This window comes from Calidris pugnax, unplaced genomic scaffold (genome assembly GCF_001431845.1).
Source record: "Calidris pugnax isolate Ruff unplaced genomic scaffold, ASM143184v1 scaffold806, whole genome shotgun sequence".
In the NCBI taxonomy this organism is placed as follows: domain Eukaryota; kingdom Metazoa; phylum Chordata; class Aves; order Charadriiformes; family Scolopacidae; genus Calidris; species Calidris pugnax.
In genome coordinates, this window is record NW_015092240.1 from 1,040,557 (window position 1) to 1,055,485 (window position 14,929).

Genomic DNA, 14,929 nt, shown 5'->3' on the forward strand with positions numbered 1-14,929 from the left:
ACTAATGCTATAGCACACTGAATTGTGCTCAACGGATTTAAATCCAGCTGGCGGCCGGTCACAAGTGCTGTGCCTCAGGGCTCAGTGTTAGGACCATTTCTGTTTAACGTCTTTATTGATGATCTCATAAGGACATAGGGTGTATCATCAGCAAGTTCGCAGATGACACCAAGTTAAGCAGGAGTGTTGATGCCCAGGAGCATAGGGAAGCTCTACAGAGACTTAGATTGCTTGGATCATTGGGCCAACATCAGTGGTATGAGTTTCAACAAGGGCAAGTGCCAGGTTCTGCACTTGGGCCACAACAACCTGATTTTGCATCCCGGTGCTATATTCACTGATCCCATGTTCCCCTTTAAGCCAAATTTCTTCTAGCTATGCTCACGACTATCGCTATGATGGTTAGCATACAACACAAATGAAGAAGACAGGAAACTATTAAAGTATTTTGAATATAATTAATGAGATTAAAATGCAGCATTTATCAAAAGATGCCACAAAAAGACTTTGTAACTATTTCCTATTCGATATGTGTACCACTGCATGGTAAACACTACGTAAGGTATACTTTCCAAGCAAGACTAATATTCTGTTAGAAATGCAAATCTGGTCTCTAGAAAAAAAGACTAAATTAATATCTGATACTCGTTTCATACAATCTGCAGATATTCTCCTAGATGAAAAAACCTGTGCCATTTGGACATTACCAAACCACCCTCCAGTATATAGTGCATTATCTCCACAAAATCACAAGAGCATACTTCCAGGACCACAAAGGACATTTCTTGGCAAGGAAATGCTTCCTACTGATTTGTGTCTGAAACAGTGGACTCTAACACAATTTAGCACAATTAAGCAAAATATTTCAGATATGTATTATACCACCTTACATGACATTTTTTTTCTCGGTCAATCATACAGATGGTAAAAGGAGTGCTGAGCAGACAGCGAGAAGTGATGGCCTTTCTCAGCTCCTTCGATCTGTGGGCCAAGGAGCTGTGAGGACCCTTTCCAGGCCAGGGCCAGAGGCGAAGATGAGAATGTGGAATAAAGAAAAGAGAATTCTGTTACCTGAAGGAGCATGGCAAGGGCAGGAGAGGAAACGATTGTCTTTAGGAATTGTGACAGATTCTTGGGGAGATCTTTTTGGAATGGTGTGATAAGATACTTATGAACTAACCAGACAAAAACCAATTTTTAGCTATATCAAGAGGTCTTACATTACCACAATACAATTTTGTCATTTTTCTGATTAAAATTATGGTTAAACAAATATTAACTAAAACTAACGCTATAGCACATTGAATTGTGCTCAATGGATTTAAATCCAGCTGGCGGCCAGTCACAAGTGGTGTGCCTCAGGGCTCAGTGTTAGGACCATTTCTGTTTAACGTCTTTATTGATGATCTCAATAAGGACAGAGGGTGTATCATCAGCAAGTTCGCAGATGACACCAAGTTAAGCAGGAGTGTTGATTCCCAGGAGCATAGGGAAGCTCTACAGAGAGACTTAGATAGATTGGATCAATGGGCCAACATCAGTGGTATGAGTTTCAACAAGGGCAAGTGCCAGGTTCTGCACTTGGGCCACAATAACCCGATTTTGCATCCCGGTGCTATATTCACTGATCCCATGTTCTCCTTTAAGCCAAATTTCTTCTAGCTATGATCATGACTATCCCTATGATGGTTAGCATGCAACACAAATGCAGAAAACAGGAAACTATTAAAGTATTTTTAATTTAATCAATGAGATTAAAATGCAGCATTTATCAAAAGATGCCACAAAAAGACTTTGTAACTAATTCCTATTCGATATGTGTACCACTGCATGGTAAACACTACGTGAGGTTTACTTTCCAAGCAAGACTAATATTCTGTTAGAAATGCAAATCTGGACTCTAGAAAAAAAGACTAAATTAATATCTGATACTTGTTTCATACAATCTGCAGATATTTTCCTAGATGAAAAAACCTGTGCCGTTTCTGGACATTACCAAACCACCCTCCAGTATATAGTGCATTATCTCCACAAAATCACAAGAGCATACTTCCAGGACCACAAAGGACATTTCTTGGCAAGGAAATGCTTCCTACTGATTTGTGTCTGAAACAGTGGACTCTAACACAATTTAGCACAATTAAGCAAAATATTTCAGATATGTATTATACCACCTTACATGACATTTTAGGTGCAGATGATGAGACTCTTACTACAGTGTTAAGAATTTCATTCTTCTTTTAATACACAGTTGTTGTGCATAACAGTATGCAAGGTAAAAAGCTTCTCTGGGAGAAGCTTTAACTGACCTGAATATACGCAATCCCTCCTCACTACATGGCAGTCTTCTTTTTTGCTACGGCCAGATTTGTATGGGAAAAGTTCAGACAAAAAATGTACTCTCATCCTCTCAGCTAATGGTTGGCAGATATTGGCAGTCTTTGCATCTGGGGTAAAGATGGAAGTGTTCCAAACATCTCAAATATTGTGAATGTCCATTAGCAAGCAGTATTGTCATGGTGCAGACTGAACATTTTATTAATCGCCCTCTGGAACAGAGCATTTTGTTTAGTGAATAGTTCAGGCCAGAGTTCCTCATTCCCTACTTGTAAAGATTTTTCTCAATCAATTCTCTAGAGAAAGTTTGGCTATTTCTTGACCACTGTTAAAGCCATTAACTGACACACATATATAGCCATGAAAGCAAATTTTAAATACTGTAAAATATAAAACTTTAAAAATGCAAATACAAAAAAAAAGGGAAAGGTAAAATGGCACACATATCTTTTTTATTAATTCCCTAAAGACAATCAGAAATACTGTGGTTGATACATTGATTCATGGACCTAAATCTTACCTAACAATGTAGGGACTTCATATTAATATTTAATTTTACATTTCTTAATTTTAAAAAGGAGACTCAAAAAACCACAATCATTCAAAGCAAAACAATCTGCCAAGTACATGCATTCTTGCTATAATTCTGTATTTGTGGGTTTGACGAGTGCAAGTTTGTGATGAATCTTCTGCAAATGACTTTACCAAGCTTGCTCAATAAGCATTTGGACCTAACTTCTGAGTGAATATTGAAATTAGCTTTTCAGTGGGAGGATCAAATCCTTAGTTTCTTGTCATAATCATTTCATGCTCTGTGGGATACAGTTATGGATGGCAAATGGGCTACAAACACTACAACAGCTTGCAAAACCCCATAGTGCTTGAAGTACACCACTATATGGCTTGGCTTTACCTAGGCCTGTCTACCATACTGGACAAATGATGTTTCTACCATCTCCATCTCACTTTCTACTTATCTTTTCTCCAAAAAAAATAATAAATACATAAAAAAAATTGTCTAACAATATCAGGACTGAAAAAGTTCAGGATGCAATCCTTCTCTCCCCAAAAACCCCTCAACGCTCCAATCACAAACACTGACTTCTCAGGCTCTATAAAAGTACTTCACTAGCTGTGTATCTAACATCAAATCTCATTGCACAGATGTAGAAACTCAGTCAATTTGTTCTTTGCCAAAACTTACCTTCTGATGTGTACAAACTACAGAACACAGAAGGATATAGCAGAGAGCCAGAAATGCCTTTCTGGGCTTTGAAAGGTGTGGATATTATACACCAGTGAAGAGAATTCTTGAAAACATTCTGAATAAACTCCTTTGTGAAGGAGGGCTGTGGTATGAAACTGCACAGCTGGTTATTTTTTATCAAAACCCTTAACAGCCCTGTTAAAAATTTAACACTATCCCATCACTGCATTTCAAAGGAACATGTATTCATTTTTAAATACATAAATAATGTCTGCCAGATACATCCAACCTTTAATACTATAAAGAATATGTGGTATGTTTCTAGGGACTTGTAGCGTGATTTTCCTCTATTTGAAGAACTCATTTCAAGCCTTTTATTTCTGCTTCATCTGCCAACTTCAGTCATTTTTGTCTAAGCATTTAATCTAAACATGAAGTATTTGAAAAAAATCTGGAAAAAAAAAGGTGTTTAATCACTTTGAACGATAATGTCTAGGGAAGAAAATGTCTTCCTATTCACATCCATTTATGAAAAGGACCTTCTCTGAATTATTTTCTCCCTCTTTCTTTCCATAGACCTGATGCAGAATAAACTCTGAGTCTAAAATAAGCACTGAGGATGAATAAGAGAAGAATGTGAAAGATACAAATCGGGATTACTTAGAAAAGAGACTACAGGATATTATCCACACTGCTGTCTGAAAATACAAACACTTCTCATTACCCTTTTTTGTTCAGACACGGAAAGAGAGCAACCCTGAAACACACTGGATGCCTGGTGCCAGGGACAGGAATCCAAGCAAGAGGTACACTGAGAGGTAATGTCAGTGAAGGGCTTGGACACAGCCTCTGACAGATCAATCTCCAATATTGATCCACTTGGCAGGATGCTGCACGGGGGAACAAGCCTTCCTAACACAATAAAAGGACAGAAAATCTGCAAGAGATCGTGTGAGATATCCTCAAAATTTCAGCCTGTGGATTCAACTTGCAAAGGCGATGAGCTGAGCCTTAGAGAGAATAGAGCAACCAATTTATTGACTTTTCAGAACCATATCAATGATAAAACATCAACCTAGATGGTCTCCAACACCCAAGAAAGCCAAGTGTATTTACCATTTCTGATTGCCTTTTATGCTTTAGTCTTCTGCTACTGAGTTAAAATAAAAGCTACAGTAAAATAATTGCAGTGCTTTTTTTAATCTTTGTGAAAAAATCATCTCAGTGCATTCCCTTATTCTGTCCTGACTTACATAGCATACAATGCTTGTAAAGCTTCTCTCCATTTAGGAACCACAGCTAATAACTAGACTTTCAAACAGCTAAAAATTAAGTTTCATAGAAAAAAAAAACCACCTGAAATTAAAAAAAAAAATGGAATGAAGAAATCTGAAAAACAGACACAAAAAAAGAAACACTTCCCAGTTCATCCACTCTCTCTAAAGGACCATCCTCAGTTGTAGTGACAGTTGCTGTAACAATACTTTTGGTTATTTCTGGATTTTACCTTCAGCCTTCATTGAAAATGTCTGTTCTGGCTATATTTGAAAAATCAGAAAAAGTTATTGAAAGTTTAATTGAAAACTGACAAGATGGAAGTGTGTGCATTGATGAACTAGCTAGGTATGACCATCTCTACAGAGAAATATTAATGTTTCTTGACTCTAGAGTGAAAAAATAGAGGTCTATCATCAAGAAACTAGGAAAAAAATGTTATGTACAAACTAATTGGGGAAAACAAAGACTACCCAAGCACAATGAAAAGCTAAAGTTGAAAGTTGAAACACAAAACCTTGAGTAAGTTTCTTAGTTTTAATATTCAAGTAGAACTGATTCAGGTCCTGCCACCTACTAACTGTGTGTTGGAGGTAAGCAGGAAAGACTATTCCCCGTGACAATTAGAAAGACTGCTCTGAGGCAAAATTTGGCAAAATCTAGGCAAAGCTTTCTTTACAGAAGACCTTGTAAAGGCTTTCAGTGCCCATATGCTCTGTCTTAACATACAGTAACTATTGCTTGAGGAATAAATATCTTTCTCTTCTTTTTTTTTCATTCTTTTTTTTCTATCAAGAACATCAGCACTTATCTAATAAACTTTGGAAGCCAGAGTGTCAAGAGAGCCTGGAAAGAAAGTAAGCCTGAGAAAAAACTGTAAAAGTACTTTGCTTGCAAGGACATCAGCACTTATCTGAGAAATTTTGGAAGCCAGAGTGTCATGAGAGCCTGGAAAGAAAGTAAGTCTGAGAAAAAACTGTAAAAGTACTTTGCTTGCAGTGCTAAAATCAGAGTTAGCAGCATATAGTTATAAAGATAAATCAATCTGCCAGATTTCAAACAATTAATTTGGAAAAAATAGATGAATAATCAGGTTTAATGTTTAAATTAAATGGTTTCCATTTTTTTTATCCTACAAATCATAACCCAACCACATCAATCTGCCAGACTTCAAATAATTAATTTGGAAAAAACAGACGAATAATCAGGTTTAACGTTTAAATTAAATGGTTTCCATTTTTTTATCCTACAAATCATAACCCAACCAAATTATCTTTCACCTTATAATTTACAAAATTAAATATTTTAATTTAATTAAAAATGTTTTAATTAGCCTCTTTAATCATAATTTAGCCTTATAAATCTTTAGAAAATTCAGATATGCTTTGTTTTTCAACTGTTCTGTTCAATTTTTGGTTTGTTTGTTTTTCTAAACAATGCAGCTTTTCTTCTCTCAGGCTAATGTCAAAATAAATTTATATCACTGATCTGGTTGGATGCCTATAAGGCATAGCATCATAACACTGAACTTAAACATTTCAGAGAAATAACAGCTCAAAAAGACAGTACAGTGAAAGTAAAATTTGTTTAATCCCGTGCAAATTATCTTTCACCTTATAATTTACAAAATTAAATATTTTAATTTAATTAAAAATGTTTTAATTAGCCTCTTTAATCATAATTTAGCCTTATAAATCTTTAGAAAATTCAGATATGCTTTGTTTTTCAACTGTTCTGTTCAATTTTTGGTTTGTTTGTTTTTCTAAACAATGCAGCTTTTCTTCTCTCAGGCTAATGTCAAAATAAATTTATATCACTGATCTGGTTGGATGCCTATAAGGCATAGCATCATAACACTGAACTTAAACATTTCAGAGAAATAACAGCTCAAAAAGACAGTACAGTGAAAGTAAAATTTGTTTAATCCCGTGTTTTGGTTTGCCTTCCTTGATTGTCATTAGTTTGCAAAATGAAGTTGAAAATTCCTGTTGTATATTGGCATTTCTTTTGAAATTAAGTACTGCAGTTGACGCACAATGATATACATTTTTATGACACAGCTAATATAGATACACCAATATTTCAGTCACAGCAGTTCATTTATATCACTGATCTGGTTGGATGCCTATAAGGCATAGCATCATAACACTGAACTTAAACATTTCAGAGAAATAACAGCTCAAAAAGAACAGTGAAAGTAAAATTTGTTTAATCCCGTGTTTTGGTTTGCCTTCCTTGATTCTCATTAGTTTGCAAAATGAAGTTGAATATTCCTGTTGTATATTGGCATCTCCTTTGAAATTAAGTACTGCAGTTGACGCACGATGATATACATTTTTATGACACAGCTAATATAGATACACTGATATTTCAGTCACAGCAGTTCATTTGAAGCACAGTTGGCAACATAGTTCTGGCCAAGTGTCAACAAATTTGGTGGCCGACTATTTTGGGCAAAACAGAGAGTAGCATCTTTTTAACTTAGTCAAAATGTTAATCCACAACAAGGATCAAAAGTTTTTGACTCTTAACACATTTAGCAAAAAATCTCAGCCTAAGCTTTTACCTCCTAAATTTACCAATGACAATTTCAGAAAGTCTAAAATCAGTAGAAGATCAAATTCCCCTGTATTTAATTATTTTTTGGCAAAACTGATATGGGAAAGATACAGGGAATGTGAATTAAACCTACACTCTAGCAATCACACCGAGTCCCAGATTGCACACGATGCTATATTATCATTAATGGGAACTACTAGACTTAGTGAGGAAAACAGAAACTTCACAAATTGTTACCAATTCAACAACACTTCAGCAAGTCTAAAATCAGTAGAAAATAAAATTCCCCTGTATTTAATTATTTTTTGGCAAAACTGTGATACGGGAAAGATACAGGGAATATGAATTAAACCTACACTCTAGCAATCACACCGAGTCCCAGATTGCACACGATGCTATATTATCATTAATGGGAACTACTAGACTTAGTGAGGAAAACAGAAACTTCACAAATTGTTACCAATTCAACAACAACGAAGGTTAGAATGACATTTTATCAACTTTGTGAATCAACACTGCTATAAGACAACTGTGTCCTTAGCTCCAGTCCACTCACCATTTTGAGTGTGCCACCTCCCTCTTCCATGCTATAATCACATTAATTATCTCCCATGGCAGTGAGTCCCCTTCCTATTTTCAACAGGCTTTTCTTCTTATCCTTCACAAGATGCTAACCAAGGGGAAAAAAAACCCAAACCGGCAAATAGATAATGCAAAGGGGTGCAGTCATACATCTGCTGAGTTTCATTGCTATGAAAAATCCCAATGGAACGAATCCTGTTGGAGCAATGACTGGGAGAGTTTTGGGCAACAGCAGTGTTCAGCCTAAAAACCTAGTGTGACTGAGGGCAGCACCCCTCACACTGTGAAAGCAGAGGACCTCACGGGGTTGGAACCCAACCTTACTGAGTAAATCTGAGATCAGTTTGGGATCCTCTGGAGATTTAGGAGGACATGGGCAAGAGTCAAACTTATTCTTCCCATGAAGCCTTCTAAGGAGGAAGCTTATAAAATGAGAATATTCCAGAGCTTCCAACATTTATAGAAGAAAATATCAGTAAACCCTCTGTTCAGTAGTTTACATTATCAATTCAGTAATGTGATACCTAAATGAAAGACTACTCATGGTTAAAACTCTAATGTATGTCACCTTCATGTTTGACAGAATGTGTGATAGTTTGGAAGCTATTATTTCAAAACTCATATGTTGAAATTTTCTAATTGACTGGTCATATGTTTCAAAATGATTTTATAATTATCAACTGAACAAGCTAAATTAACCCTGAAACTTGTAGTAGTAAGTATTAATCTGCTGTTACTTACCTATCTACTTATCTGCAAATAGACCTACCCATGAGAGTACCAGCTGCCGTTGTGATGCACTGCACCCTGCACCGATTGACACCTCTGCACAGAGCTGTTAGAGCATCGAATGACCCGACCCCTTCCTGTGCCGTCACATCTCTGTGCAAATGGAAACCCAGAGTTCTCCACACATTTACACACTGACGTCAAAAGCCTTTCAGGAGCTAGGGATTAGGCTCAGAGAGCTTTTCATTAAATTCTCCTTTAAGCACAGATGACTTTCATAGCTTTCGGTAAGTCTCCTTTTGCCTCAGTACCACATCTTTAGAATTGGGTTAATACCATCTCCCCATTTCACAGGAATAACACTGTGAAGACATAAGATACCAGACTAACAAGGTCAAGATGGTCATATCACTTTTGCATATATCTGTGGACACTGGGTTTTTTATAATGAATAATAAAATAAGAATCATTTCAGAAACTTAACATCATTAAGAAAAAAAAAATCCTTAAGAGAATCAGTAACATATCCAGTAACAGAACATAAATGTCTATTTTTCCCATGAAATAGCTTTTCATGCGAAGCCTCAGTAATGTATTCATCACAATCAAAACAAAGCTTGAAAACTGAAACTATCACACACAAGAAACAAACACAAAAAACCAGAATATATTCTCCAAAGCTATGACTACTTGTTAGTCAGTGAGAAAGTTACTTTTAAATTGTACACCATACCATGAAATATTTAGTTTTGTTGCAACCTAGCTTGTAACATCAAAATATTTCCTGTTTTGTATGATGCATAACATGAAACTTTTCACAGAAAAAGTAAATATTGCCTGATTTTAAAAAATCCTTATTTTTTTAATACTTAGAGATGCACATAGGTAGCATTTTATGTCTCATATATCATCATGAATGTTCAAAACACTTCAAAAAATAATTTAATGCAGGAAATAATTGCATGCAGGACTGGCAAGTACAGCTACAGTAACTTTCAGATTGTCCTTCCCTTCTTTCCTGTTAGAGATGTTATGTCCATGAAGATCTTTCTCCCTGATGCAACAAATTCTCCCTAACCTGTGTATGATTTGCAGTAAGCATGCAAAGTCACCTTGCCTTAGAGCTTTTAACATCACTCTTTTTCATGAAAAATTGTAATCCAGAGCAATATTCTGACAGTTTATTTCTTTTTAATGTCATTTACTTCCTTTAAATGGTTGCTAAATAGTGCAAATTATGAATGATAGATGTGTAGAACACCACAATCATGATGACGACCCAACTTCTAAGCACCATCTTTCAAGAAATTTAGTTTAGACTGACTCTAGTCAGGTCCCACAGATCTTTGCCAACATTAAGTGTGCTCCTACAGTCCACTCTAGTTTCATCCAAGAGGAATCCAGTTCACCCATCTCAAGACTGCTTCAGGATGCGAACCAAAGTACAGTCAGTGGGGACAATGATAATATTCACTGGTCCAAACTAAACAGTTAATACAAGTGTGCTTATCATGTAGGTCTATAAACTAATTTCCATCTTTAGAACTACTGGGATTTGGCACTTCCTGACTTCAGTGAAATGATTCCCAATTTTTCCACAGTAAGTAAAAGTAGAATACAAGTTTAAAGGAATTTAATAGTATATATCTTACACCATTTACTATATATGCAAAAGATTCAGAAACTCACCATATCAGTATCTGAAACAGGTCCAAAACTGGTCACGTAGATGTTAGTGAAGACTTCAGTAATACTATCTGATATAAAAAGAAAAAACAAGCAAATATTTTACATTTATAGTACTTCTTCAAACTCTCTATGCAAAATTATGGGACATTTTGAACAAGTTTCTGTCCTTATTTACTTCCTCTAACCAGAATTCTGCTGTAAATACCAAGGGTCTCTACCCCACTTAACACAGAGGTTATCAGACAAGAGTTTGCCCCAGTGAATAGTTTGCTTCAGTTAAAGGACTATACAGCCATCAGCAGCTACAAACATATTTCCCATTTCTCCATTAGCAAAAATAACCACGCTGTCTTGGACTTAACAGAGTAGTACAGTTCTAAACAGAAGAGGCCTTTGTTGCAGAGGTGTGATCTCTGTTCTTGCAGATCATTCCTATTAAAGCCTTTCTAGTTCAAGGCTGCTTTCCTCATCCTGAATAGCTTTTTCAAAGCCAAAGACAAGAAAAAGCTTACAAAGCAATTACTGACTAAACCAAATGTAACACGCAACAGCATCCTACTTTTTAATAGGGTATGTTTTTAAGTGGAATGTATTTTAACATAATAGTTCCTTCCCTTGATACACGATGCTCCTGATATATTATTGTGGTACTGTAAATACCATAAGAAAATGTTCTTCCTAATCATTGCAGTCAGACAGCCATGAAATCAGAATATTAAATATTGTACTGCAGGGAAAAATAATTGCTGAGTTTTCTCTCTTCAGTTTTCAATTAGGCTCAAAATGGAACAATATTGACGAAGAGGGATAGCAGACACTTGCAGGAAATTTCTTACAGCAATTGCCAACTACCGTCTGCCTTGAACACAGTCAACACGAGGAATTCTCTGCCTTAAAGCCAGTTGCTGGCCGGAAAAGAAATATTTGAATACAACTAGCTCAAATTTGACCCACCCCAGAATTTCCCATTCCTAAAAAATACTACAGCTGCCTGTTATATGAGTGATCCTGCTGTTATATTATGATTTCCATATTTAATCAAAATTTAATATGGATTCTTAATAGTTTCTGTATTCCTAAAAGCAACCTTTTGACAAATACGTGGCATAGGCAGATTTTACATTGAATTGTATCGAGGCCAACAGTATAATCCCTGCCCTCTATTGGGAGAGATCAGCAGTGCCCACCCATGATGGGGGATGCTCTACCAGCCACCAGGCAAAGGCAAGACTGTTCAGTGAGCACGGGGAGCAGTGTATTTTCAAAGGGAAGTAGCTGCACCCAAAGCAGAGATGGGATGATGCAGTACTTACAGAAGACTTACGGAGTGTGGGGGAGGCACATTCCTGCACTCTTGTCTTCAAGGAAACCTGTATTTCCTTTTCCAGCCAAACACTAGACGCTCTTATTAAAATATCGGTCTTTGTGATGCCTTTCCCACCCTAAAGAATCTAAAGATCTACTCTGCTTTTTCAGCAAATAAATAAAGACTGACTCTTAGTATGTGTCACTGAAAGTTCAAAAGCACAGTTCCCCTGCACATCCTGGGTCTGACTGAAATGCCATACAGAAACCACAGGTGCAGTTCAGAAGACTAATGACCGCATGTTGCCTGTGGGAGACTCTCCAGAAAAAAAAATTATTATTCTCTCCAAATGGTTACCTGGCACAGGCTGAGCTAAAATGGAGAAGTGACAAGAGAGCTTCTCTTCAGGGGGTTAAACAGTGCTGCAGGGACTAACTGTGAAATTTGGCCTGTGCTGTGAAATTTGGCCTGTGCTATAATGACAACACAAAATCTTAATTAAAATTCCATGAAAAACAGTGAACTGGTGTTAGAAAAATATGACTGACAATCAAGTATCCTGACAGCAGAGAACCAAGGCTAATTTTATATATACTGGTATAATCTGAAGGAACCCTATATAGGCAACAAAGTCACTTGGCAATTCTTAACCTGCACACACACACCCCCCTTTTAAATTGTTGGAAGCATCATCCTCTTGTAACCTCACCCTATTGCTATCAGTTGCTTGCATCTGATGTATTATTTGAAATCTGGGAATGACCTTATGCTTTGTGTATAGTAAACTATGGGACATGGAATCTTCAGGCTTGCCTTGCATTTTAAGTTTTAATTACAAAAAAAAGTTCCCTATTCTTATCATATTATTTCCACACATTTCTGGATCCATCCTCCCATCAGAAAGGAACAGAGAAGACAGAGCTGAGAACAAACAAACTGACTGCAACATATCATTGAATGCCATTACAACAGTCTGCAGATTCCTCTTGTTGGTGTGCATTACTCGCTTCAAATCACTGCAAATCCTTGGGGTGAAGGATCAAGACTTGAGGAGTGGAGGGGGAGATGGATGGGAAGAAGAAGACGCTTGTTATCCACTGACTCTCAGGTGCAAGAGCTTCATTTCAGGTTGTCATAATTTAGATAAGCACTTCAATGTACCTAAAAAGTCCCTGATAGTCTCAGGAATGGGAATGGATGCAAATTAATTGTGCACTTTTATCTCTTTTTTTTTTTTTTTCCCAAAACTGCCTTAAACCAGCACAGCTCCTGGCAATGGTGACAGCAGTGAGTTTCAACCCAACCAGTTGCTCTCCCCTGAAGTAAGGGTTCATCCTGGTGGCTGGCACTCCACGAGGCTGCTTCTCCTCAGGAGAGAGCCACACTACAGCAGCGAGTGAAGGGAATAGGTAAAACATCTTGAAAAAGGGTATGAAAGAGACAAGAGAAGCTGAAAAGTTACAAGAAATGAGAAGACTGAAGGGAAAGGAAGGATGAGAAAACAGAACAAAGGAAGACAGTGAAAAAAAAGAAAGTACACACAAGAGGGACTGGCAGATTTTTATCTTTGCCTCCTATTTTCTCTCAAAATTCTGCATTTTTTCTAAATTTCTATTCATACCCTACATAAAAAGAAACTGATCCTTAAAGACAAAGGAAGCTGAAACATAATATATCTTGAATTATTCCTGTTACCATCTGTTAGCGTTAGCAGTCTGGGCCTTGTGTCTGTTTCTTCTTTGTTACTTTACACAGTTACAATAAGGATTCCTCTGAATTACAAACTTGAACTCAAGAGTTTCAGAATCACCGTCTACAAAAGGAAAAAAATAAACCCTGCTTTTTAAAAACAGATATTGCAGTAATTGTTTTGAAGGAATGCATGCTCATCAAATAAAGTCTGTATTAAAACATACCACTTTGTCCCACTAGTAACTTACTGAAAAAAAATTCAGAAGCACAAAGCACAGCTTCAGATGGACTCTCTAATCAGAATTCATCCAGCAGGCTCCACAGTTACAGGCTTTTTATAACTCACGTTCTGTCAAGAACAGAACAAGCCCACTGGAGATTCAAACAGTTCTGGATCATCAGCGCTTGTGGGAGAGCCAAAGGAATGTACTCAGCTAAAAAATGTTCGGTGCAACATGTGTTGGTGTACAAATTGAGAGTCTATTTTTTAAGAAAAATTAAGAACAAGTTTTTTTGACTAGAATTATAGAATATTTTTCTTCAATTGACATATAAAGATGCAACTAAAAGGCCTGATTTTCAAAAGTAGAGGCCTCTGCTTTTGGAAAAGTCTAGTTTTTAAAGAAGAACTCTCTGTTGGGAAGAGGGATGGCTGACTCAGTTATACTTGTGAGCTCTTAAGTTATTCTGAATCACTGCCTTTGAAGGTTAAACAAAGAAACAGGAACAGGAAAGGATAAGGATATAGTTTCTATTTCTGTTGCTTCTTTGAGGGGAAAAAAATCTCGAGTAAAGAATACGACATGTAGATGCCATCATCACATGAAGTGCTCTGAAATTCAGTAAACGCTCTTATAGCATCATTTCTAACTTGCCTTGGCCATAATTGTTAAATAAGAAGCCTTATCTGGCTTAGCTTAGGCCAATTTCTCAGAAGATGGAAGCCAAAGGTAAACTGACAAAACAAAAAAAGTCAAATAAGCTAAGAGTAAAGAGAGGAATCAAAACACATCCCGTGGAAGTAGTAAAAGCATTAGGATTGTGTTTCACATGGTTCTCAAGCACTGGTTTCTTCTGATTCCCTTTTCTTACTTGAACCGTCATGACAACAATACTGAAAAAAAAAATATCAAAAACTAAGAAAAAGCAATAAACATATCAAATTGCTAAAGATTTATAGATCCTTATTTATCTATCCTTATCTGGAAGGTTTACTGTGTGTTTTAACTACATTTGAGATTTTACAAGCACTAATTATAATAACCTCTCTCTGAAGATAATAATTTTATTATCTTCATTTTTCCGTACTTGGGAAGCTGAGGCAGAAGGATTAAATAAAGTGTGAGTAATGTGAAGTACAGGTGTTTACCAATCTTGTTCCAGCTGTTCAACGTTAAGTACCCACACTGGAAAATGTCAACATCATTGACTCATCAAAAATTAGAAGAGGACTTCAGAGCTTCAAGTTGTTACCAGTGTCTTTGTCCATTCCATTATACCAAGTCTCCTGCTGCTGGGACAGCCTTTCTGATGGTCTGAAGTCCTGCTGACTT

At 36.6% G+C, this 14,929-nt stretch overlaps 1 protein-coding gene across 1 annotated transcript in view; it reads right to left on the reverse strand.

The window, feature by feature from the left end:
• GABRA2 (gamma-aminobutyric acid (GABA) A receptor, alpha 2) overlaps positions 1 to 14,929 on the reverse strand; it is a 62,070-nt gene that overhangs the window by 24,049 nt on the left and 23,092 nt on the right. Inside the window, exons 4-5 of the mRNA XM_014962304.1 lie at positions 10,379 to 10,446; positions 8,730 to 8,842 (exon numbers count right to left, since the gene is read on the reverse strand). Coding sequence (XP_014817790.1) covers positions 8,730 to 8,842; positions 10,379 to 10,446 — 181 coding nt within the window. The remainder of the gene's footprint in view (positions 1 to 8,729; positions 8,843 to 10,378; positions 10,447 to 14,929) is intronic.